The sequence below is a fragment of the Caenorhabditis remanei genome, chromosome II (assembly GCF_010183535.1).
Source record: "Caenorhabditis remanei strain PX506 chromosome II, whole genome shotgun sequence".
Classification (NCBI taxonomy): domain Eukaryota; kingdom Metazoa; phylum Nematoda; class Chromadorea; order Rhabditida; family Rhabditidae; genus Caenorhabditis; species Caenorhabditis remanei.
In genome coordinates, this window is record NC_071329.1 from 16,702,557 (window position 1) to 16,724,114 (window position 21,558).

Genomic DNA, 21,558 nt, shown 5'->3' on the forward strand with positions numbered 1-21,558 from the left:
GTGACTTCGTTTCATTTTATCGTTTTCTTCTGTCATTTTTCTGGAATTTTATATGATATGATGGTTGTGAAGTCACCAAAAACGACTGAAAAATTTATACATACTGAAATTCCCGCCTCTGATTATAAACCACACCACCTTCCAGATGTCTCTACAATCACAAGAAAAGCACGGGCCATTGTGACAATCTGATCGTGGAAAAAGAGCTGCGGGAAAAAGAATTTCCGAAAATGTTTGAAAAACTTTTTATTTATTTTTGACCGAAAAAAACGAAATTTTCGAAAAAAATAATTTTAAAAACTGTGTGAAACGCAAGAGTTTTTCGGAGGCAAAAATCATGAATTTAAAATTTTTTTAACCGAAATTCTTTTAGCACAGCCCTGGTGGAGACAGCTGGAAGGGAGCTTGGTTCAATATCCGAGGCGGGAATTTCAGTACGCTAACCAAAATGACATTTTCTCTCGGAAAATCGTATTCCTGTAAAGAGAGTTCAATTAAATAAATATAAATGAGAGAATTATACACAAAATTTTCCTCCAGTAACAGAGATTTAAAAAATGTGTTTATTAAACAAAGGGAATGAAAAGAGGGGAGCATATTTAAAAGAGGGAACATGATAAAGTTGTTTAACAGTGTATCAAAAATGAGTAAAACAGAAAAACACTAGGGAAAATATTCTTCAAATTGCGATGATGCTGACGTCTTCTAGTTCGCGGATTTTCGGGGATTCTGAAAATAGAAAAACGGAATTTATCGGTCTTTTGATAGAACTGAAACCTTTTTCATGACAAAATCTTCCTCCGCATCGGCTCTTCTTTTCGTATATTCAGTAAACGACGTCGAGGCTTCGGGAGGACCTTCGATTGTCAATTTTCCATAATTCATGTCGTTTCGAACATAATCAAATCTATCGAGAAATTTGAAAAGTGCGTCTCGAAGCGAAACGGCAGTCATATCAGGTTTCAGAACTGCTACAGTAACCAACATATTCTGTATTCTGTCTATGGAGCAACTATTGAGATATCTGACATCTGTTATGCATAATCTTGTGTATATCTCGTCGAGTGTCTCCTGAATATGAGTAATGCAAACAGCAATCAATCTATTCTTCATAATCGTTTCCGCTCGTTCCATAGATATCGATTTTCGATAGAGACATCCGATAAGGATGAGCAGTCTTTCATTGGCTTTTCTTATATCTCGGAACTCACCGAGACTTTTGATTTGTGAACAGATAATGCATCGTCGATTACGGGAACGCGGGTTAATTGATTTTGGAGTGGAGGAAGATGGGTTTTGAGGAGAATCTTCTGGTAGATTACTTTGTTCCATTTTTTGACATGTGATATTCAGAATTTGATCGGAATTCGGAATCCAATCGGTATCAGGGCGTCTTCGTGAATCGGAATGTTTAGCTTAGCTTTGTATCGGTGGTGATCTATGTTCTTCGATCTCTATTTCTCCACATTGATCGAATTTTGTCAAGAAGAGTACAAGGGCGGTTCGAAGTGCTCCAGCAGTCATTTCAGGAGCCACACGTCTCACATTAATCAGCATATCCTGAAGTCTATCCAATGAGCAATCATAAAGATCTTTCCGACTCGTCAAACCGATTCTTCCATAAATCTCTTCAATAATCTCCGGAATATGACTTTTGCAGACAACTATACATCGGAAATTAGAGATTCGTTCTGCATGTTGGAATGAGATCAATTCACGGTATAGACATCCGGCTAGAATACTCAATCTGTCACATTCTCTTCTGATATTCAAGTAGTCGCCAGGACGTTTCATTTCTTTACAGATATGACATCGAAGTGGACAGCCGCGTGCAGATTGTGGATGAATCACTTGTTCCGGGTGTTCTAAATCTTGAATAGTGGGGACAGTGAACATATCGAATTGTGATTCATCAGGAGGATCCAGTGGCTCCAATTTGACTATTGAAGACGATGGCTCTTGCCAATTCACCTCGTGAAAATCTTCGATTTCTGGTAATTCTTTCTTCACAGATATATCTTTCGGAGTCAAGTTTTCAGAAATTGTAGTTTCTTGAGACGCCCTATCCAATATCGTCATCATATCTTCAGTAATTTCATCTTCTGATGCTCCTTTTCCACGAAAATTTTGTAGGCTTCCGGCAAGATTCAAGTTTTGTTCTAGCTTTGTTCCCGAACACGTTTTCGTCAATCTCCGCAATTTTCCACCGTCTGAAAAATAGTGAGAAGCATCTGCAGACACCGCTGGACACGATAACAATTCTCTTGCCATTACTGATAATAACTTGAATGGAGACTGACGCTCCGCCCACCAACGTGAAGGACAATCGGACTCTTCGGGACGTTCTCTCATTAGAAATTGTCGATATATCGTTATTTCTAAGCTGATAATGTTCATTCGACCTCTTGGATTCATCAAAGTGGTATCCTGAATTCCAGAATTTATCGCCCATCTCCAATTATTATTGACGAAGTCCTCGATGACTAGACTCTCCAAATCTTTCCATTTCTCCTCGGTGAAAATTTCAGTATAAGAGAATCTCGGATCCAATAGAACAGCCATTTCATGACTTGGTATATTATAGCTTTCGAATGAAAACTTTAATAAATTGAGAATTTTCTCTTGTTGAAATTGTTGAAATGAAAATTCCCTATCAGTCAGTCGTCGTAATCCCTCGATTGTAGGTATGATTTGAGAGATGCAACTACTCGGAGTGCTCATCGATCTGCAGTAGTAGACGCATTGTCGAAGAAGACGTTGGAGATGAATCAGATCATTGAATGACTTATTATAAATATAGAAATCTATTCCGTAGACTTCACAGAATGTTTCGAACGATTCGTGCTGAAAAAAGCAAACAATTATATGAAAAAACTATGAAAAACTCACGAGAAAAAGACATTTTGTCAGAAAAATGTATGTGCTCTCCCATGAGTTATTGTCCATCGACGGGAGATCTAATTCTTTGTTTCTTGATGATTGGAATCTGAATATTCATTTATTAACATTCGAAATTACTTGAATCAGTTTGAACCTTTGAAACTTGAAGTATAAATCGGATTCCGGTTCAAAAAATCGAATAAACTCTCTTAAAACATCAATTCCCATTGAAAACTCTTCGATTTTCAGCAATTCCGTCACAAAAATAGACATATTATGATAAAAACATATATGATGTTGTTCCACGTGCTCATTCAACGCAATCATTTGAAGAATTTCCGTATTTGAAGAGACTGAATGCCTGAATTTTACATCATGATGGGAGTGAACATTGACTTCGCGACGAATAGTTTCGACAATATGAGCGGCGTTCATTCTGAAAAAAAAACCAATTTTTCATACAAAAAATAACAAAAAACTCACTGATTATTCGATATTTTCTTCAAAAAGACAACGTTCTTCCTCTCATCAATATTCTCAAAATAATGTATCGAAAACACGAGAAATTTCTCATTCAAATCGTCGTAAACATCAATTGTCACACTAATTGGTCCAATAGCTTTCGGATAATTAATTAATGGTTTAATTATCGAATTTTGTCGTTTCACGTATTCCATCATCACATTATCCGACGGAATTACACTTTTCGGATTGAGATATGTGATTAGTTCTTGAAGTTTCGCATCTTTTGTAACTTCCAATGGAATTCCTTGACTTATGAGGAAATTTGACAATAATTCGACTAATTTTGGATCCGATTCCACGGAGAATGATACTTTCAAATTTTCGGGCGGATCGCTCGTACGGGAAACTGGCATTTGGCTACTGAAAGAGCAAATTTTGATTATAAAAATCGGCTCAAATCCGCCTACCTTGGGCCAATACTTCTGATAACCGGCGATGTCTCTGATTTTGGTACTTGCATGGTGTTCTGATGCTGAAATTTTCAAATAAAAATTAGAGAATCATATTCCATTTATTTTTTCGATAGTTAGAAACAAATTTGTTAAATTTAACGTATTTGAGTGAGATTTTGAAACAAAAAAGGAACAGATACAGTCAAAAAACGATAGAAACAATGCGCTGTCAAAGCTGAAAAAATACAAAAATGATGTGGAAAAACTTGCGCGTCAATTAAAATGCATTGCACACAACTGCGTACCGTAGTCCCGACTGCAAATTAATTTTTTTTTTGGAATTTTTTTCCTAGTTTCTTTACTTATTTTTTAAATAAAACTCGATAAATGGGTTAAATTGACACTTTTTGTGAATATTTACAGATTATTCACTTCCACTAACTATTGTTTTCAGACCGGCCAAAATGACAACTTCGAAAAAAGAATTCATTTTGAGTCATTGCTTCGAAAATGTTTCGGATATGAAAGAGAACGAAGACATTTTTAGTCCGGAAGAACAACATTTTGACGCTGATTGGTAAGGCCGGATACATCTCCTTTCGAAATTGATAAATTCAAACCGGTTTTCAGGTACATCGGCTTGGCGCGAATGGGAGAAAAAGTGTGGGCATACACATTTGTTGACGATGAGAGTGAAGAATACTCTATCGAAACAGAGTTTAAGATCATTATCATCTCAGCAAATGGAAGAAATATGAGTGAAAAGTTCGAATACACGTTCACTTCTTCGGAAAACGTTGGATATGGAGGTGACCTCATTTCTCGGGAAGAATTGCTGAAAGACTATTTGATCGATGGAAAATTGAAAGTTGAAGTTCATGTGAAGATTCTGAAAATGACTGGAATTGAGCGATGCATTTTGAGATTTTTCGATGAGTCAATGAAGGAATTCTCGGATGTTGTATTGGTTGCAGGAGAGAGGAAATTCTACGTCTCAAAATTAGTAAGACTCTCCATTTTTCTACTTGCTTTTTTTGTCAAACTCCAATTTTTCCAGTTCCTCGCTTCTCATTCTTCGTATTTCAAGTCTCTTCTTCTGGGAAATTTTGAAGAATCGAAGAAATCGGAGGTCGAACTCAAAGATATCGATTCGGGAGATTTTCAATGTTTCCTCGAAGTTCTTCATGGAGAAGAGGCTATTAATGGTAACATTTCACTATCGACGTTTTCTTAGATGATCAGTTTACTATTCAGATGACACTGTCGTCGGAATTGTCCGACTCGCCGACATGTATGATGCACCGACTGCACACAGAAGATGCGAACAGTTTCTGATGAAAGAATCCGAGAAATCGCTGAAAGAGAAGTTGGAATTGGCAGCGAAGTACAAAATGAGACGTGTAAAGGTATTTATCGATCTGTCGAATTGCTTTCAATGAATCTTTTTCCAGAATAAGTGCCTCTCCGAAGTCAAAACCGTCGCTGACATCAAATCAGTTCTGCCAGGAAATCTCGAGGAAATGGATCATTCTCTTCTCGCTTCGATTCTTCAAAAAGCAGTGACTCATCTTGTTTAATTTCTGAATAGATTATTGTTTTACGTTGTTGATAAAATATTCGGTTTTCTAAATTTGTGTGTTTTCTTCAATCTATTCATATTGTTGTTTGATTTCAATAATTATAATGTTACTTTTTATTATTTTGGTGGTTCTAACAGCTATTGAATAATTTTCAAATCAATCTGCAGCCAATCAATATGTCAACTTCAAAAAAGAAATTCACAATGACTCGAGTTTTTGTTGATCTGTTGGACTATGCTGAGGATTATGAGGACTTTCATCTAGGAGAGGAACACTTTCATATGCATTGGTAATTATTTGGAATCGTGTAAATTATCTATATAATTTTTTCAGGAATATATATTTATCTCGGGAGAATGGAAACGCGGAATTGCTCTTTTTTTTAAATGATCTGGATCCTGTTGATGAAGATTCAGAGTCTACCGATGAAACATTTTTCATCGAAGCAGAAATAGATGTCCAGATGTTATTGGAAAACAGGAGAATTGAAATAAAAAATCAAAAAGTTATCTGTCAGTCTCTGGATGATGACTATTTTCACAAAGTCCGTCTTATGAGCTGGGAAGACTTAAGAAGAAAATGTTCAGTATATGGAGAAGTGAAAATTGAAGTTCACTTTGAGATCACTAAAATGAGCGGAGTTTTGGCAAGAAAAACGGTGGGTTTTGGTGAAAAAATGAAAGAATTCTCGGATGTTGTACTGGTGGTTGGAGAGGAGAAGTTCTACGTCTCGAAATTGGTGAAATATCGAATTACTCCGTGATTCATAACTAAATTATTCAAAATTTCAGTTTCTGTCGTTCCAATCGACATATTTCAAAGCTCTTCTTCTTGGAAACTTCGAAGAATCCAAGAAATCGGAAGTGATTCTTCAGGATATCGATCACCGAGATTTTCAGAAGTTTCTAGAAGTTCTATACGGAGGAAACGCTATTGATGGTATACTTGGATTATTCATTCACTAAAAAAAACGAAAGTAATTTACAGATGACTATTTCGAAAATATTCTCCGTCTCGCAGACATGTACGATGCTCCAATTGCTCGTAGAAAATGTGAGGAGTTTCTGATGGAGAAATCGAAAAAATCATTGAAAGAAAAACTTGAATTATCGATGGAATACAATATGGAGAATGTAAAAGTAAATCAAATTTCAGATTTTCCTGCTTGCAATCTGTTAATTTTCAGGGAAAATGCCTCTCTGATATCAAAACTGTCGCCGATATCCGATCAGTTGTGCCTGAGAATCTCGAAGAAATGGATCATTCTCTCATGGCGACACTTTTCCAAAAAGCTTTGTATTCTCCTCTTAAATAACCTTTGCGTAATCATCATCAGTTCTTGTTAAATAATAAAACACTTTTTCTTAAAATTTGCATTTTTATTCAGTTTCCATTGTTTCATTCAATGATTCAAATTATTTTTGTAATTTAATATTGCTTTGTCATGTTTCTTGAAGCTATTAGCAGCCCATCACCTCTTACAACTGCGCCCCACCGCAAACGAGAGAGTAACGTCGAGAGACGCAGTTTTTCTCGCGCCGACAGAGATTTTCACAGATTTTGACCTATTTTCGTTATTTTTCATAATTTTTTCGGTAAATTGTTATGAAAAATAGCGAGAATAGGTCAAAAACTGTGAAAATCTGTGTCGGCGCGAGAAAAACTTTGCGTCGATACTCTCTTGTTTGCGATGGGGCGCAGTTGTAATAAAAATGCTCGGCTAATATATGTATTTACTTTTTTCTTTCAGGTCTATCAGTAAACAATCAATATGCCTTCTCCGAAAAAAGAATTCACTTTGACGCACGTCTTTGAAAATGTGGAAACAGAGGAGTATGCTTGCTAGACTGTTGAAGAGAAGCATTATAACGTGTTTTGGTAAGTAATCATAACAAAAAAGATGAATTATTATAACGATTCTATCCAGGAATCTCAATCTGTGTCAGTATAATGGGAACGTGGAGTTCTATGCTATCTCTTCCCTGACGGAAGATGATGGTTCTGTTGCTGGTTCTGTTGATTCTGATTGGTCGGAGCCAGACGGTGAAGAATATTGTGTCGAAACAGAATTAGATATCAAGTTGACGTTTGCCGATGGAAAAAAGATTGAAGAAAAGAGAAAATTTGAATTCAAAAATGGGGATGACTCAATGCATGAATTCATGTGTATTCCATGGAGCGATTTGAAAAGAGAGTGTTCAGTTGATGGGAAAGTAAAAGTAGAAGTTCGTGTCAAAATACTGAAAGCGACTGGAACGGAAACGAAGAAACTAATGAATTTCGATGAAGCAATGAAAGATTTTTCGGATGCTGTGCTTGTTGTGAAAAAAGAAAAGTTCTACATATCGAAACTGGTGAGATATCGATTCGATGAAAAAGTGAATCATTTGCAAATTTCAGTTTCTCGCTTATCAATCAACGTATTTCAAATCGCTTCTTCTCGGTAGTTTCAAGGAATCTAAAAAATCGGAAATAGCACTAAAGGATATCGATCCCGAAGATTTTCAGAAGTTTCTAGAAGTTCTGTATGGAGAGGTTGCTGTTGATGGTACGTTTCATTTTAGGGTCTAGTTCACAGCAATGATGTATGATGAAGTGTCTGCGTCTCTCACTCTTATTTTGCGACCTCGCGAATCCGGGAGAAATGGGCGGAGTGTCTTCTCGACTCCGCCCCTTTCTTATCAGTTTGTTTGTGTTTGTCGCCGGTGGAGTTTCCGACTAAGTAAATAAATCCATTTTCCGTTACAAATCACCAAATACATTTCAAATTTCGAATTTCAGATGACACTGTCGAAGGAATCGCCCATCTTGCGGATATGTATGATGCTCCTAAAGCTCTCAAAAGATGCGAGCAGTTTCTAATGAAAAAATCGAGAAAATCATTGAAGAGCAAGCTGGAATTGTCTGCGAAGTATAATATGGACGGTGTGAAGGTAATGCGGACTGTTTTTTTTATTTTACTTCACAAAAACTGTATTTCCAGAACAAATGTCTCGGGGACATAAAGAGCGTCGCCGATATTCAATCAGTTCTACCTGAAAATCTCGAAGAGATGGATCATTCTGTTATGGCATCGGTTCTCAGAAAAGCTATGTCTCATCTTGTGTAATTTTTTGTGGTTTTTGGTTCAAATTTTTAATGAATAGTTTTATATATGAATAGATTTAATTTTCATTCTATTGTATCTCAATTGTTGTGAAATCCCTTGATTTCACAAGTCGTATACGATACATAATAATACCTAAACACCCAAACAGTTAAAAAGGAACAAAGCTCCACCTTTCTAACCCCCCCCCTTTCAGATTCCGCCTCGTTCTTTTCCTTGGAATGGCCTCTTTCTGCTTCCATCTTCACTGTCCTGCTGCATCCGCGCTCTGCTGGACACTTCTCTGCGTCGCGACTCACTTGCCATGAGATGGGCTGCCGTCGACGGAGGAAATTTCGAATCTGTTGGAATGACGACGGAGTGCTGACACGCCTCTCCCTTTATCGTTCAAACCATCAACTACTTTTAATCTATCTATACCATTTTCAGACATTTCACTCCAATGATCACTATGTCAACTTTGAAAAAAGAATTCTCAATGTCATGGACCTTCAAAAAGGTGCCGACTGCGGAAAACAGTAAAAATTATTCTTCTTTCAGCAAACAAGAAGACCATTATAATTTTCTATGGTAAGTGTAAACATTTATAAAAAGTTTATAAAAAATTGTTTTTTTCTAGGAGACTTTCACTACAAGAAATTAACCAAAAAGCTGTTGTGAACTTGCACCTAATTGAACCGAAGGATGCTTCTGATTTTTCTGTCGAAACAGAATGCTATCTTACAGTATTCGATGTAGATGGAATGAGTGACACTGAGAGATTCACATGTAAATTCAAACCAGGAGATGATAACTTTGGAATCACCTTTTCGTCTTGGAAGAGACTCTCAAGGACTTACTTGATAAATGGAGAACTTGAAGTTGAAGCTCATGTGAAAATTCTGAATATCTCTAGATATGAAAACAAGAAGCTTAAAGTATTCGATGAGTCGATGAAACAATTCTCGGATATTGTATTGGTGGCAGGAGAGGAGAAGTTCTACGTTTCGAAACTGTTCCTCGCTTCCCATTCGACTTATTTCAATTCTCTTCTTCTCGGAAAATTCGCTGAATCTAAGAAATCGGAGGTCAACTTGAAAGATATCGATCCGAAAGATTTTCAAAAATTTTTGGAAGTTCTTTATGGAGAAGACGCAATTAATGGTATTTACATGATTTGGAAAACATATTTTAATTCTCAATTTTACTTCAGATTCGACAATCGAAGGAATTGTCCATCTCGCCGACATGTATGATGCTCCGACTGCACATAGAAGATGCGAGAAGTTTATGATGAAAGAGTCCGAGAAATCACTGAAGGAGAAGCTTGAATTGTCAGCGAGATACAAAATGATACGTGTCAAGGTCCTTATTGATTTCTTAAATTCTTTCATTTAATGAGTAAATTTCCAGAATAAATGTCTCTCTGAAATCAAAACCGCCGAAGACATCAAATCGGTTGTGCCAGAAAACATCGATGAAATGGATCCATCTCTGACTGCTGCCATCTTGAAGAAAGCCATATCTCATCTTAAATAATTCAATTTGTTTAATTTTCTCTTTTTGTAATGTTTTGTCCGTTGTATATGAAATTTTTAAAATCTATTAGGCAATTGAGAGAAAATCGAGAGATTTGAGAAACTTCGAGGAATTCAGAGACTCGAAAATGAATCTAAAATATAGGGTCAATAGAAATGTCTTGGTTTCAAGAATTTGAAGTTCTTTTTTATTGGAAAAGTAATGGACCTATTCTGGGGTAGCAAAAAATAGTTTTTTGCTGATTTTTTGCTATTCAGAAAGTAGCAAAAAAAGCAAAAAACTCCTGGTTTGGAGGTATTTTTTGCTTGACCTTTTCTAGGCCAGCCCGCGGTTTTCTAGGCCTTTCGCTGCAAGACCTGTGTTTGGTGTAGATTTACGGGAGCTTTTTTTGGGATTTTTTCAACAAAGTTCGGAAAAAAATGATTTAACGATTGCAAAGTATGGAATAAATCAATAAAATCACGAATTCAGTTCAAAAGTAGCGATAAAGTACATGAATGCTGAAAAAATCGCAAAAAATTCTCCCGTAAATCTACACATGGCCTAGAAAACCGCGGGCTGGCCTAGAAAAGGTCAAGCAAAAAATACCTCCAAACCAGGAGTTTTTTGCTTTTTTTGCTACTTTCTGAATAGCAAAAAATAAGCAAAAAACTATTTTTTGCTACCCCAGAATAGGTCCATAATAATAATCATGTTATGACAAGTGAGAAAAGAATTCAAAGTAAGATCACTTGATAATTTCTAGAAAAACAATAAAATATAACAAAATTATAGGCGAAACCTATTCCAGTGAAGCGAGCATGTGCATGAGATGCGACGAGACGGATGGATCCAATTTGCTGAGATCTCCTGGCAACACTGATCGAATATCCTCTTTCGTTTTGATTTTTACGAGACAGAAGTTCTGAAAAACAAATTGAATAGAAATAGAATTAATCCACGATTATTAACCTGCAACTTTTTCATCTTATAACGAGTCGACATCTGCAGTTTGATCTTCAATGATTTCTCGGATTTTTCTATCATAAACTGTTCGCATTTCTTATGAACAGACGGAGCATCATACATATCGGCAAGGTTCAGAATTCCGTCGACAGTGTCATCTGTAATTAAACTGTTTCGCCCGCCAATATCGAATTTTTTATAAATACCATTAAGAGCATCTTCTCCATGAACAATTTCTAGGAAGTTCTGAAAGTCATCCGAGTTGACGTCAGCGAGAGAAATTTCAGATTTCTTCGATTCTTCAAAATTTCCCAAAAAAAGTGATTTGAAATAAGTGGATTGAGAAGCGAGAAACTGAAATTAGAGTGAAATAAAAACTTCACAGTTTTACCGTTGTGTATTCAATAAATGAAATAAAATAAGTAATTCAACTCACCAATTTCAAAACGTAAAACTTTTTATCTTCTACGGTCAGCACAACATCTGAGAATTCCGATACTGTCTCATCAAAAATTCGTAATTGGGTTTTATTGATTCCAGTTGATTTTTTGATTTTCACACAGGCCACTACAAATATTTTGTCATCCACTGCGTAATTTGTTTCCATTAAATTCCATTCGACGAAGTCGCCCCAACCGTGTCCGTCCGCAATCTTTTTCTCGCTAGAGCTTCGAAAGGTATGAATTTTATTCCGAGTAATCACTCGTCCATTTACTGACATTAATTTGAACTCGAACTCTGTGTCAATCGACCAATTTCCATCAGTGCACAGCTTATCGCAACGCAGATAGAGAGCGAGATTTGTTTTCTTCCGAGCAGCGTTTAACTTCCTGATGAAGATGTTATTATTATTATCTATTAGTTTTCAAACTAACCATGGAATATTGAAATGTTCCTCGACTTTACTGAAATTGCTTTCACTTTCCTTAAAATTCGAAACGTTCTCGAAGACGTGTGTCAGAACAAACTCATTATAACAACCGGACTCCATCTGAAATCACAATTAGTCTTTTCAACTTTTCCGTTCACAAAAAAATAATTCTTGAGTGGACACTACTTCGAGCGGTATGGGAAATCGAGAAATCAATGGAAATTAATACGAAAAATCTTGTGATGAAAAGCAAGAATGGGATTTAAACCTACAGTAGTCAAAAGTCAAAGAAAAAAAAACAATTATCTAACAATAATGACAACAACAAAATGTAACAACTTATGATAAGATTAGTTGAGCGACGGGAATTCGATAGGATCCAGAAGTTTCGCTCGACAATACGGACAAGATCGGTGGACAGCCAGCCATTTTGTCGCACACTGAAAATGTTTTTTTGTTTAGAATAACAGAAATGGTCTATCGCATTTACCTTCAAATGAAGAACCTTCTTACACTGTGCACAATCCAATTTCTCTTCTTCTGATTTCATTTCGAAAAAACAAATTCCACATTCAACATCTGATTCTTCAATTGGCTCCGATTTCTTATCGATTTCTTTCCAATACTCTGTCATGAATCGATCAGAAAATGCTGGTAGATCAGAGAGCGGAATCAATTCAGAACATTCTCGATTCTTATTTATTTTCTGAATATTCACCTCCACCGATAGAAGATAATTTCGAATTTTTCCTTCAAATTGTTGGTATTCATAATTCGCCATTTCGTTGATATCAGGGCGATTCGATAGCGAAATTAATCTGAAATTTTCCGTTTGGATTTCCTGATTTTCGAATTGAATCTCACTTTTGAATCATATTGTTAGCATGTTTCAATGGTTCTCCACTATTATATTGATCTTTAATTTTCCATAATTCCGAAAGTTGATATCTAGGTCCACCGTGTCTTTTGTCGTCTGGAATTCCAGATTCCGATGGTTTAGAATCTGAAATTTTTTCCAGAAGACTCTTCACTATTCTATCTTGCTCCTCGACACGAATTGTCAATCGTCTGTTAGTTTCTTCAAGTCTGAAATGAGAAATTTCGATTTGATTGCCTATGAATATGTAGCTACCTTTTGATAATCTCATCTTTCTCTGAAATTTCACTCTTCTCTTTTTCGTTTTTTTCATCAATTGTTTTCTGAAGATTTGATACTTCTCTTCTCACCGATTCCAGCTGATTCTCTTTTCTGAAATCGAGAATTATATACATTCAAATGTATTGAAAACACTGTTGAGAACCTTTTGACCTCATCCCCCAATTTTGAAGTTTTCGATGTCAGCTTCTTGCGAGTATCGGTGAGTCTGAAATATATTGTGACTCAAAATGTTACTTTTTAAAATTACATTTTATTAGCTTTATTAATTTCCTCATTTTTCTGCGAAACTTCCAATTTCTTCGCTTCAAGTTGGGCAGATGACATCGACACTTGTCTGAAAATATTTTAAATCAAGTTTCTTCATTTTTTCCATTATTAGCTCGGCACAGTTCTTACAACTGTGCTCCATCGAAATGCCTTTGAAAAATGTCTCTTCGGTTTCGGTAGAGCGCGGTTGTGAGATACGTGCCGTCCTAATATAATCCTCACTCTTTCATAAGTCTCATCTCTTCATTTATCTCCTCTATCTGCTTCTCTAAACTCTCTTGAACCGTCTTTTTCTCATCTCTTTCCTTTTCCAATTTATTCTCAAATCCCTCAATTTTCCGTTGACAACTCGCTAATTTCTTCTCCAACTCATCCGTTTTCTTTGCTTTTTTCACTGCAGTTCTGAGTGTATGCTGTGTAGATTTCAGTTCCTTTTTCACTTGATCATATAATTTATTCTTGTGAACGCAATCTTCACAAGATGATTTCTCATTAACACCCTCTTCCTTCCCCACTTTTTTCGGGTTTATATTGTTAACGTCTTTCAGTTTATCACGTAACTCTGGACAATTTCTGTAGTCTAATTGACTCATTCGCTCTTTATCCATAATTTTTTGAGCTACAAATAGAGCTCTTGTCTGAAATTAACAATTATTAACTTTTAAATAAATAAAATTACTCTCACACTATCAAAATGTCCATGAACGCATATCAACAGACAACGTGAAATCGCAAAAAACAAATCACAAGTCCTTAGAAATGTATCTTTCTTATTGATTATCGTCGACAAGTAAACTCTATCTGCATGCAGCTCAATTTCGGGAAAAATTCTATTCAAACCCAAATTTTTCAATTCGTTCTTCAGATTCTCCATTGTGAATCCATCCTTTTTAGCATTCCGAACATATTTCACGGGAACTTTTTCATACTTCTTCCAGAACTCGGTGGTTTCTTCTTTCAACTTGTTAAGCGACTCGATAGTGACAAAGAATCTTTCGTCAGATTTGAAAAACTTTTCAACTTTTCTCATATAATCACAAAGATAATTCCAATCATCGTTCTTAATCTTTTGGAAAACTTTTTCGACAAAAAACAACTGATTGAATATTTCTGAGAATGCATCAATTGCCAGAATACAGTAATCTCCTTTCGATGTGATAATTGGAACAGCTTTGAATTCTGCTCTTCGAACCGGAGTGGGAATCAACTGCAAATTAAAAGTATTCAGAACAATAGAATACAGATTTAGAATTACATTAATATTACTAATCTGATCGCCATACTCTTTGTATACATCAGCGAGTTCCATTACAGCGTATCTTCCATTTTCATCGACAAAATCAATATTTTCACCAGGTGGATTTTTGCTTCGAATTGCTTCAAATAATTCACATTTCATAACAAATTCATGCGATTCAGCTTGGAAAACTCGAATTACAACTGGAGCGTTTTTGATGTTCTGAGAAATGAAATATTAAAAATTTTGATTTGATGAGAACAACTCACAGTTGGAGTGTAAGGAAGAAACATTTCGGGTCGTGCTGTCATAAATTCTCTGATCATTTCAAACAAAGTCGAGCAAGTATAGGTTAGCTCAGCATGAAGTGAGGGATGAGTTCTGATTGGAAACATCTTATAAAGAAGAGAAACAGTCACATGAAGATCTTCTTTCTGTTTCTTATTACAATTCGGAATCAAAGATTCCCAAATTGATATAATTTCAGAATTATCAGATTTCGAAGACGGTAAATAGTACTTTTCAAGTTTAGAACGTTCGGATTTTATAGTTATCTGAAAAAAGCTCAATTTAATTAATTTTTTTGAGATGAAACTCACTGAAATGTCTTTCATTGTCTGATCGAGTTTTTGACAAAATTGACTGTAAAATTCCGGATTGTATTTCACAAATTCATAGCAACCATCAAGTTGAGCATCGCATGTTTTGAAGAAGATCGAGGTGAATCCGTATGCTACTTTCATGTCCTAAAAGATTTCTAAGTCTTATTTAAAAAATAATTGAAAATATTACAGTGTCTTTCCATACGAAACAAACTTCTGATTCCATCCATACTCGAAGATCGTGTTTACTGATGAACTCTTCGTTTTTTATACTTTTCCATACTTCACAACGCGTCTGAAATTTCAAAAAATAGAAAATTTCTCGGGTTTTCCCAAGAAAATTCAGAAAAACTCTTACTCGATATGGCTCGAATGAATGAGTTCCGAAAAACTTATAACTCATCGGAAAGTTTCGATAAATTTTGAGGTACAACGCAAGCTCCGCAGCTGATCCGTACATTCCTGGAAACATTTGTATTCTATCGTTGTTTAATCGAATTTTAAACTTACTGAGTTGATTATTCGAGTTATCGAGTATCTCCTGAACCTCATCTGCTCCATCGTTTAAAATGTACCCGATTTTACCGACAATTTTTTTCTTATCGAAATCTTTCAGAAGCTGTAAAGAAATTACAATTTTCACTTATTCTTGCTGGGAAACTAACCTGTTTAGGGATATAACTGCTTACAACATTATAAAACGAAGTCGGACTCAAAAAATTGGAAAAATAGTCGACTTTTATATTCATTCTCTGAAATTGACAATAACTCAATCAATTATGAGTCCGATAAGGGCCGATAATTCAATGCGAATGAACGCCAACAATAATTGAAAATAATATGACAAAGTACTGTGATTTATAGTAAGAATTACAATACAAATTTAATCAAAAAGAGAAAGTGTTTGATAAAAACAACGAAATATAAATTTAATCGATTGAAGCGAGCAAGTGCATGAGATGCGACGAGACGGATGGATCCAGTTCGCTGAGATCTCCTGGCAACACTGATCGAATATCCTCTTTTGTTTTAATTTTTACGAGACAGAAATTCTGAAAAAATTGAATAGAAATAGAATTAATCCACGATTATCAACCTGCAACTTCTTCATCTTATAACGAGTCGACATTTGCAATTTGGTCTTCAATGATTTCTCGGATTTTTCTATCATAAACTGTTCGCATCGTCTAATCGCGGTAGGAGCATCATACATATCGGCAAGGCTAAGAATTCCGTCGACAGTTGCATCTGTAATTAAACTGATTCGCCCACAAATATCGAATTTTTTATAAATACCATTGATAGCATCTTCTCCATGAAGAACTTCTAGGAAATTTTGAAATTTCTCAGATTCGACTCCAGTGAGCGAGATTTCTGACTTTTTCGCTTCTTCAAAATCTCCAAGGAACAATGATGTGAAATAAGAAGACTGGCGAGCGAGGAACTGGAATTGACAGAAGATTGTTCAATAAATATTGATACAAAATGTTTACTCACTCACAGGCTCCCAAGCTTCCAATACGCCAAGCAATGCCAGAAAAAGACGCGTCAATCAAGTAGCTGGCGCAAATTCGGACGATTTTTCGAAAATTTTAGCCTTTTTCGATCTTTTGTTCTGTTACATTTCACGGATTGTTTTTGTTAGAAAGACATTCCTTAGACTGAGAGACGTTCAAAAAGTGTAAAAACTTTAATTTTGGTGGAGTAAATAAAAAGATACGGCCGTTTTCACAGTGAAATTCATGAAACTTTAAAAGTATAGAACTCCTCCTACGCTGAATAAAAATTCAACTTTTTGTGCTTAATAGTCTCGAAAAACACTAACTTAAAAAAGTTCGGGAATTGTTTTTGGAAAAATTGTCACAGAAACTTTAAATTCCCAAAAAACTGCATTTCAAGCCAAAAAATGAGGTCTAAAATTTGAATTCGCGCCGAAATTGCGAAATGCGTCAACAAAAATCGGCAAGTGCGCAAACAAAAACACGCGAAACGCGCAACACCGCACCTTGCTTTATCGGAAGCGGGGGAGACTGTGCTCACTAGTTTAGAAACGTGGAACTTTTCATCTTCCACGATTAGAACTACATCCGAGAAATCCGACGTTGTCTCATCAAAAAATTGACGTTTTCTATTATTGATTCCTGTGATTTTCTTTATTTTTACGTGAGCCATCACAAATATATCATCATCAACTTTGTGATCTTTTTCCATTTGATCCCATTCGATGAAATTGGGCCATCCGAAGCCCTTAGGCTGTATTCCGCCATCAGGGCCAGGGAAGCAATGAGATGAGCTTCTTGATATAATTTTTCCCTTCACTGACATCAATTTAATGTCTAAATCTATATCGATTGACCAGTCTCCATCCTTACACAATTTATCGCAATGCAGAAAGAGACCAAGACATGAACCTCTTCGAGAAGCATACAACTTCCTGAATAAAAAATAATAGAAAATTGACGAACTTTGTTTCAACATACCAGGGAACATCGAAATGTTCTTCTACATCACTGAAATCATTTTCACCTTCTTTGAAATTCGAAACGTTTTTGAAGACGTGTGTAAGAACAAATTCATTGTAGCCAGTGGAAGTCATCTGAAATCAATGTATTCTTTCACAACGAAACTCTCTACAAAGATAATGACGAATCGGTGAAGAAACCATCGCTGAAAAGAACTGAAGAGAAAAATCAAACAACTTTTATGAACGACATTAGTGAACCAAAACAACAGAAATCAATTAATAACAAAATAAAATTATAGTCGAAAGCTATTCAAATGAAGCGAGCAAATGAAGAAGATAGGACGAGACGGATTGGTCCAATTCGTTGAGACCTCCTGGCAAGACTGATCGAATATCCTCTTTCGTTTTGATGTGTACGAGGCAGTGGTTCTGAAAATGTTTGAAATTATTTGGGAAAAGAACATGAATAAAACCTGCAACTTGTTCATCTTATTGCGAATCGACATCAGCAATTTCGTCTTCAATGACTTCTGAGACTCTTTAATCAGAAATTCTTCGCATCTTTGGAAGGCTGTCGGAGCATCGTACATGTCAGCCAATTTCAGAATTCCATCGATATTGTCGTCTGGAAATTTGATTGTTTTGGTGTCGAAATTTAGCTCAAAATACCATTGATAGCTGATTCTCCATGAAGAACTTCAAGAAAGTTCTGAAAGTCATCCGAGTTGACGTCAGTGAGAGAAATTTCCGATTTCTTTGATTCTTCGAAATTTCCCAAAAAAAGTGATTTGAAATAGGTGGATTGAGAAGCGAGGAACTGAAATAAACAGTGAAATAAAATATTAGCAACTTCACCGTTGTGTATTCAATAAATGAAATAAAATTAGTAATTCAACTCACCAATTTCAAAACGTAAAACTTTTTATCTTCTACGGTCAGCACAACATCTGAGAATTCCGATACCGTCTCGTCGAAAATTCGTAATTGATTTTTATTGATTCCAGTCGACTTCTTGATTTTCACATGAGCCACCACAAATATTTTGTCATCCAGTTTATAGTCTTTTTCCATTAAATCCCATTCGACAAAATCGGGCCATCCGTAACCAACCGGACGAACTTTGTCTTTCGAGCTTCGAAAACAACGCTCCTCTTTTTTAGAAAGCATTCGCCCATTCACTGACATTAATTTGAACTCGAACTCTGTGTCAATCGACCAATTTCCATCTTCGCACAGTTTATTGCAATGCAGATAGAAGGCGAGATTTGTTTTCTTCCGAGTAGCGGTCAATTTCCTGATTAAAAGGTAATCAATAACATTATATATCTAGCGAAGTATTTTTCAAACTAACCACGGAATATTGAAATGTTCTTCGACAACACTGAAATTGCATTCACCTTCCTTTAAATTCGAAACATTCTCGAAGACGTGTGTCAGAACAAATTCATTGGAACAAACGGATGACATCTGAAATCACAATTAGTCATTTCAACTTTCCAGACAGGGATGTGCCTATGGAGGCGCTTTGGGCGCTGAAAGAATTCAAAGTGCGCGAAAATGCGACGAGAGAGAGTGTGTGTCTGCGTCTCTCCAAATCGTACACACTCTCTCGCCGCATTTTCGAATTTCGGCTAGAAATCCGAGGCGCTCAACGCCACCCGGGCACATACCTGTTTCCTGTTCACAAAAAATAATTCTGAATTGGTATATGAATCACCACTAAAAGTCGGCGAACAATACAAAAACAACTGATATTTATTAGCAGATTTTCAAAAGTATTTAGACTATTGAGACATTTTGATTAAAAAAAACAGAAGGAAACAAATAAAAAGAAACAAAAAAAATCAATATGAATTGATTACATCCAATGCATAATACGATCGAAAAGCATCGATTTCGCGTTCACCGACAACTCCTTGCAAACAGAAGATTTCTTCAGAAGTTTCGCTTTTTCTGCCGTATTAATTTCACGAATAGTCTTCTTCAGAAGTTCTTTCATTCCGTATTTATCGGCCATCAACATCAATTTCTCGTTTGCGATCTCGGAATTACAAATGAGATGATATTCACGAAACCGATGACTGATGGCATTAGGAATCGATCCGCCAGTTCCAGAAGTTTCTCGACAGTTTTATCTGAAAAATAATATGGCATTTCTTCAATAAATTCGTCTAGCTAACCATTTGGAAACACTGTTTTCGGGTAGATTGTACTGAGAAGAAGTCCAAAATCTTCGTAAGAAACATCTTCAATTGGAATTTCCGACATGCTTCCTTCTTTGTAATTCGATGAGAAGAGTGCACGGAAGAATTCAGAATGGAACGAGAGAAACTGAAATTTTAGTTGATTTTCAAGTTGTTAGCCAGAAAATTTTCAGAATACCATCTTATTAACGTGCAATTTCTTTCCGCTGACCACCAGAATAATATCATTTTGCTCTGACGGTCCAAACAATTCTTCGCGGGAAACTTCTAGATATGGCGTGTAATGAGGAGTGAGCGAATATTCGAAAGTGGCTTGTGAACTCAGTGAATTGCCTGATACAGTATGCGTGACAGTTTGATTCGGCTGTACCAACTTCACATCGAACACGGATGGATTGAAATCATTGTTTGGTGACCTGACGGTGATTGTTCCAGTGAGACTGTCAGCATCAAGATTCTTCAATTGATTCCAATCGAAGCTCCATGTGTAGGTAAAATAATTGGAAAGGTATATCTTCTCTTCTACTCCCCACGTGCTGAAAGTTATATTATAGATATTTAATATGGGTCACGAGCAGTTGAAACCGCTAAAACCACCAGACTTGCAGCGGGCCGGGCCACAGTACAAATTTTGAAACTTTACAAGAATTTAAAATATCGATTTTTACAAAAAAGTAGATTTTTTCACTTTATCTTTACATATCGATAAAACTTAAGCGTACATTGAATTTTTGATGAAATGTCAAAAAATTTCGAAACATTTTGTGAAAAAATTGTGCACATCTTTTCACTCCGGACCGGGCCGATATTTTGCAAGTCTGAAAAGCACCGCCTACACATTTAATTACAAACCATTTAATTCCATTTTGATCGCTAACTTCGAGGATTGCCTTACTATTAGTGCAACCGCACGTTTTTGCCTCACTTTGGTAGACGAGCGTTTCACTGGACATCTTGAATGATTTTGCCTGCAATTCGCAATTTTATTTCAAATTCGAATTGAAAAAATATTCTGAAGAAATGAGAGAATACAAAACAACGGAAAATTTTGCGCCGACGAGTCAAAATGTTGTAGAAAACAGTTTCGGAAGCAGCGATTTGCGCGAGTGAATATTATAATTATTCCAGACATTTTCGATCGATTTTGAAAGCGTTGCTAAAAACCTTTGACAATAATAATCTAATTTTAGTGTAAATTTGAAGGAATATCACAAAAAAGCGTTTGAAAAATTGAAAAAATTGAAAAATCAAATGATTTCAAAAAATGTTTTCTCTACAGTAAGATTTAAAGGCGCATAGCCAAAAACGGGCGCAGGTCTCGAAGCGATGTACAGATGTTTTTTGTTTTAATGTGAAAAATATGTTGAATTACAGCGAAATAACCATGAAAAATAAAAGAAAACAGTTTAAAAAATTTTTTGGGAAGAAAAAAAAATTTAGAATAACATAAAAGTTCCAAAATATTTTTTTTGAAAACGCTTGCGTGCGTCATTAGGGTACAGTATGACTACTCATTTTAAAACCGCGGCGAGATACAGAATGAATATGCTCAAGGTACACTGTCTCAAGTTTGTATTGAGTACAGTGTTTTCAGCAAAAATGCAAAAATGCAATTTTGAAATGAAGAAATTCCTCCCCGCTCTTCCAGATGACGTCAATCAAATGGATCAGTCATTATGGCCCGATCTTCTCAATCATGCCTTGTCTTTGAAATAAGTATTTGTCAAAAGTATATGCTTATTGGTCTTTTGTTGAATTTTTTTCCAGAAATTCAGAAGCACACCTGTTGTACGGATTCCGGTACTCCG

The 21,558-nt window shown here is 35.8% G+C and overlaps 8 protein-coding genes across 8 annotated transcripts; 3 read left to right on the forward strand and 5 right to left on the reverse strand.

Moving 5' to 3' along the window:
* Positions 1-705: 705 nt before the first annotated feature.
* Positions 706-1,332, reverse strand: GCK72_007469 (uncharacterized protein; the record flags this gene model as incomplete). The annotated part of the gene is made up of 2 exons (XM_053726229.1): positions 706-729; positions 778-1,332. The coding sequence occupies 2 exons, from the start codon at positions 1,330-1,332 to the stop codon at positions 706-708; spliced, it is 579 nt and encodes a 192-aa protein (XP_053590423.1).
* Positions 1,333-1,416: 84 nt separating this feature from the next.
* Positions 1,417-3,865, reverse strand: GCK72_007470 (uncharacterized protein; the record flags this gene model as incomplete). Its single annotated transcript, XM_053726230.1, has 5 exons — positions 1,417-2,844; positions 2,890-2,986; positions 3,035-3,316; positions 3,364-3,765; positions 3,813-3,865. 5 exons carry the CDS (start codon positions 3,863-3,865, stop codon positions 1,417-1,419), a joined length of 2,262 nt encoding a protein of 753 aa, XP_053590424.1.
* Positions 3,866-4,261: 396 nt separating this feature from the next.
* On the forward strand, positions 4,262-5,374 carry GCK72_007471 (uncharacterized protein; the record flags this gene model as incomplete). The annotated part of the gene is made up of 5 exons (XM_053726231.1): positions 4,262-4,374; positions 4,428-4,800; positions 4,855-5,002; positions 5,052-5,203; positions 5,249-5,374. The coding sequence occupies 5 exons, from the start codon at positions 4,262-4,264 to the stop codon at positions 5,372-5,374; spliced, it is 912 nt and encodes a 303-aa protein (XP_053590425.1).
* A 179-nt stretch (positions 5,375-5,553) lies between these two features.
* GCK72_007472 (uncharacterized protein) lies at positions 5,554-8,486 on the forward strand (the record flags this gene model as incomplete). Its single annotated transcript, XM_053726232.1, has 9 exons — positions 5,554-5,666; positions 5,711-6,035; positions 6,169-6,316; positions 6,365-6,516; positions 6,564-6,673; positions 7,305-7,731; positions 7,778-7,925; positions 8,159-8,310; positions 8,361-8,486. 9 exons carry the CDS (start codon positions 5,554-5,556, stop codon positions 8,484-8,486), a joined length of 1,701 nt encoding a protein of 566 aa, XP_053590426.1.
* Positions 8,487-8,925: 439 nt separating this feature from the next.
* On the forward strand, positions 8,926-10,001 carry GCK72_007473 (uncharacterized protein; the record flags this gene model as incomplete). The annotated part of the gene is made up of 4 exons (XM_053726233.1): positions 8,926-9,053; positions 9,103-9,626; positions 9,676-9,827; positions 9,876-10,001. 4 exons carry the CDS (start codon positions 8,926-8,928, stop codon positions 9,999-10,001), a joined length of 930 nt encoding a protein of 309 aa, XP_053590427.1.
* A 781-nt stretch (positions 10,002-10,782) lies between these two features.
* GCK72_007474 (uncharacterized protein) lies at positions 10,783-11,937 on the reverse strand (the record flags this gene model as incomplete). Its single annotated transcript, XM_053726234.1, has 5 exons — positions 10,783-10,905; positions 10,953-11,104; positions 11,153-11,300; positions 11,383-11,776; positions 11,822-11,937. The coding sequence occupies 5 exons, from the start codon at positions 11,935-11,937 to the stop codon at positions 10,783-10,785; spliced, it is 933 nt and encodes a 310-aa protein (XP_053590428.1).
* A 230-nt stretch (positions 11,938-12,167) lies between these two features.
* GCK72_007475 (uncharacterized protein) lies at positions 12,168-15,831 on the reverse strand (the record flags this gene model as incomplete). The annotated part of the gene is made up of 15 exons (XM_003100104.2): positions 12,168-12,257; positions 12,308-12,635; positions 12,682-12,903; positions 12,950-13,066; positions 13,119-13,181; positions 13,224-13,310; positions 13,466-13,881; positions 13,929-14,450; positions 14,499-14,702; positions 14,750-15,034; positions 15,080-15,226; positions 15,273-15,377; positions 15,441-15,544; positions 15,593-15,701; positions 15,748-15,831. 15 exons carry the CDS (start codon positions 15,829-15,831, stop codon positions 12,168-12,170), a joined length of 2,883 nt encoding a protein of 960 aa, XP_003100152.2.
* Positions 15,832-16,011: 180 nt separating this feature from the next.
* Positions 16,012-17,678, reverse strand: GCK72_007476 (uncharacterized protein; the record flags this gene model as incomplete). The annotated part of the gene is made up of 5 exons (XM_053726235.1): positions 16,012-16,134; positions 16,179-16,330; positions 16,379-16,526; positions 17,123-17,516; positions 17,563-17,678. 5 exons carry the CDS (start codon positions 17,676-17,678, stop codon positions 16,012-16,014), a joined length of 933 nt encoding a protein of 310 aa, XP_053590429.1.
* Between the last annotated feature and the right edge of the window lie 3,880 nt (positions 17,679-21,558).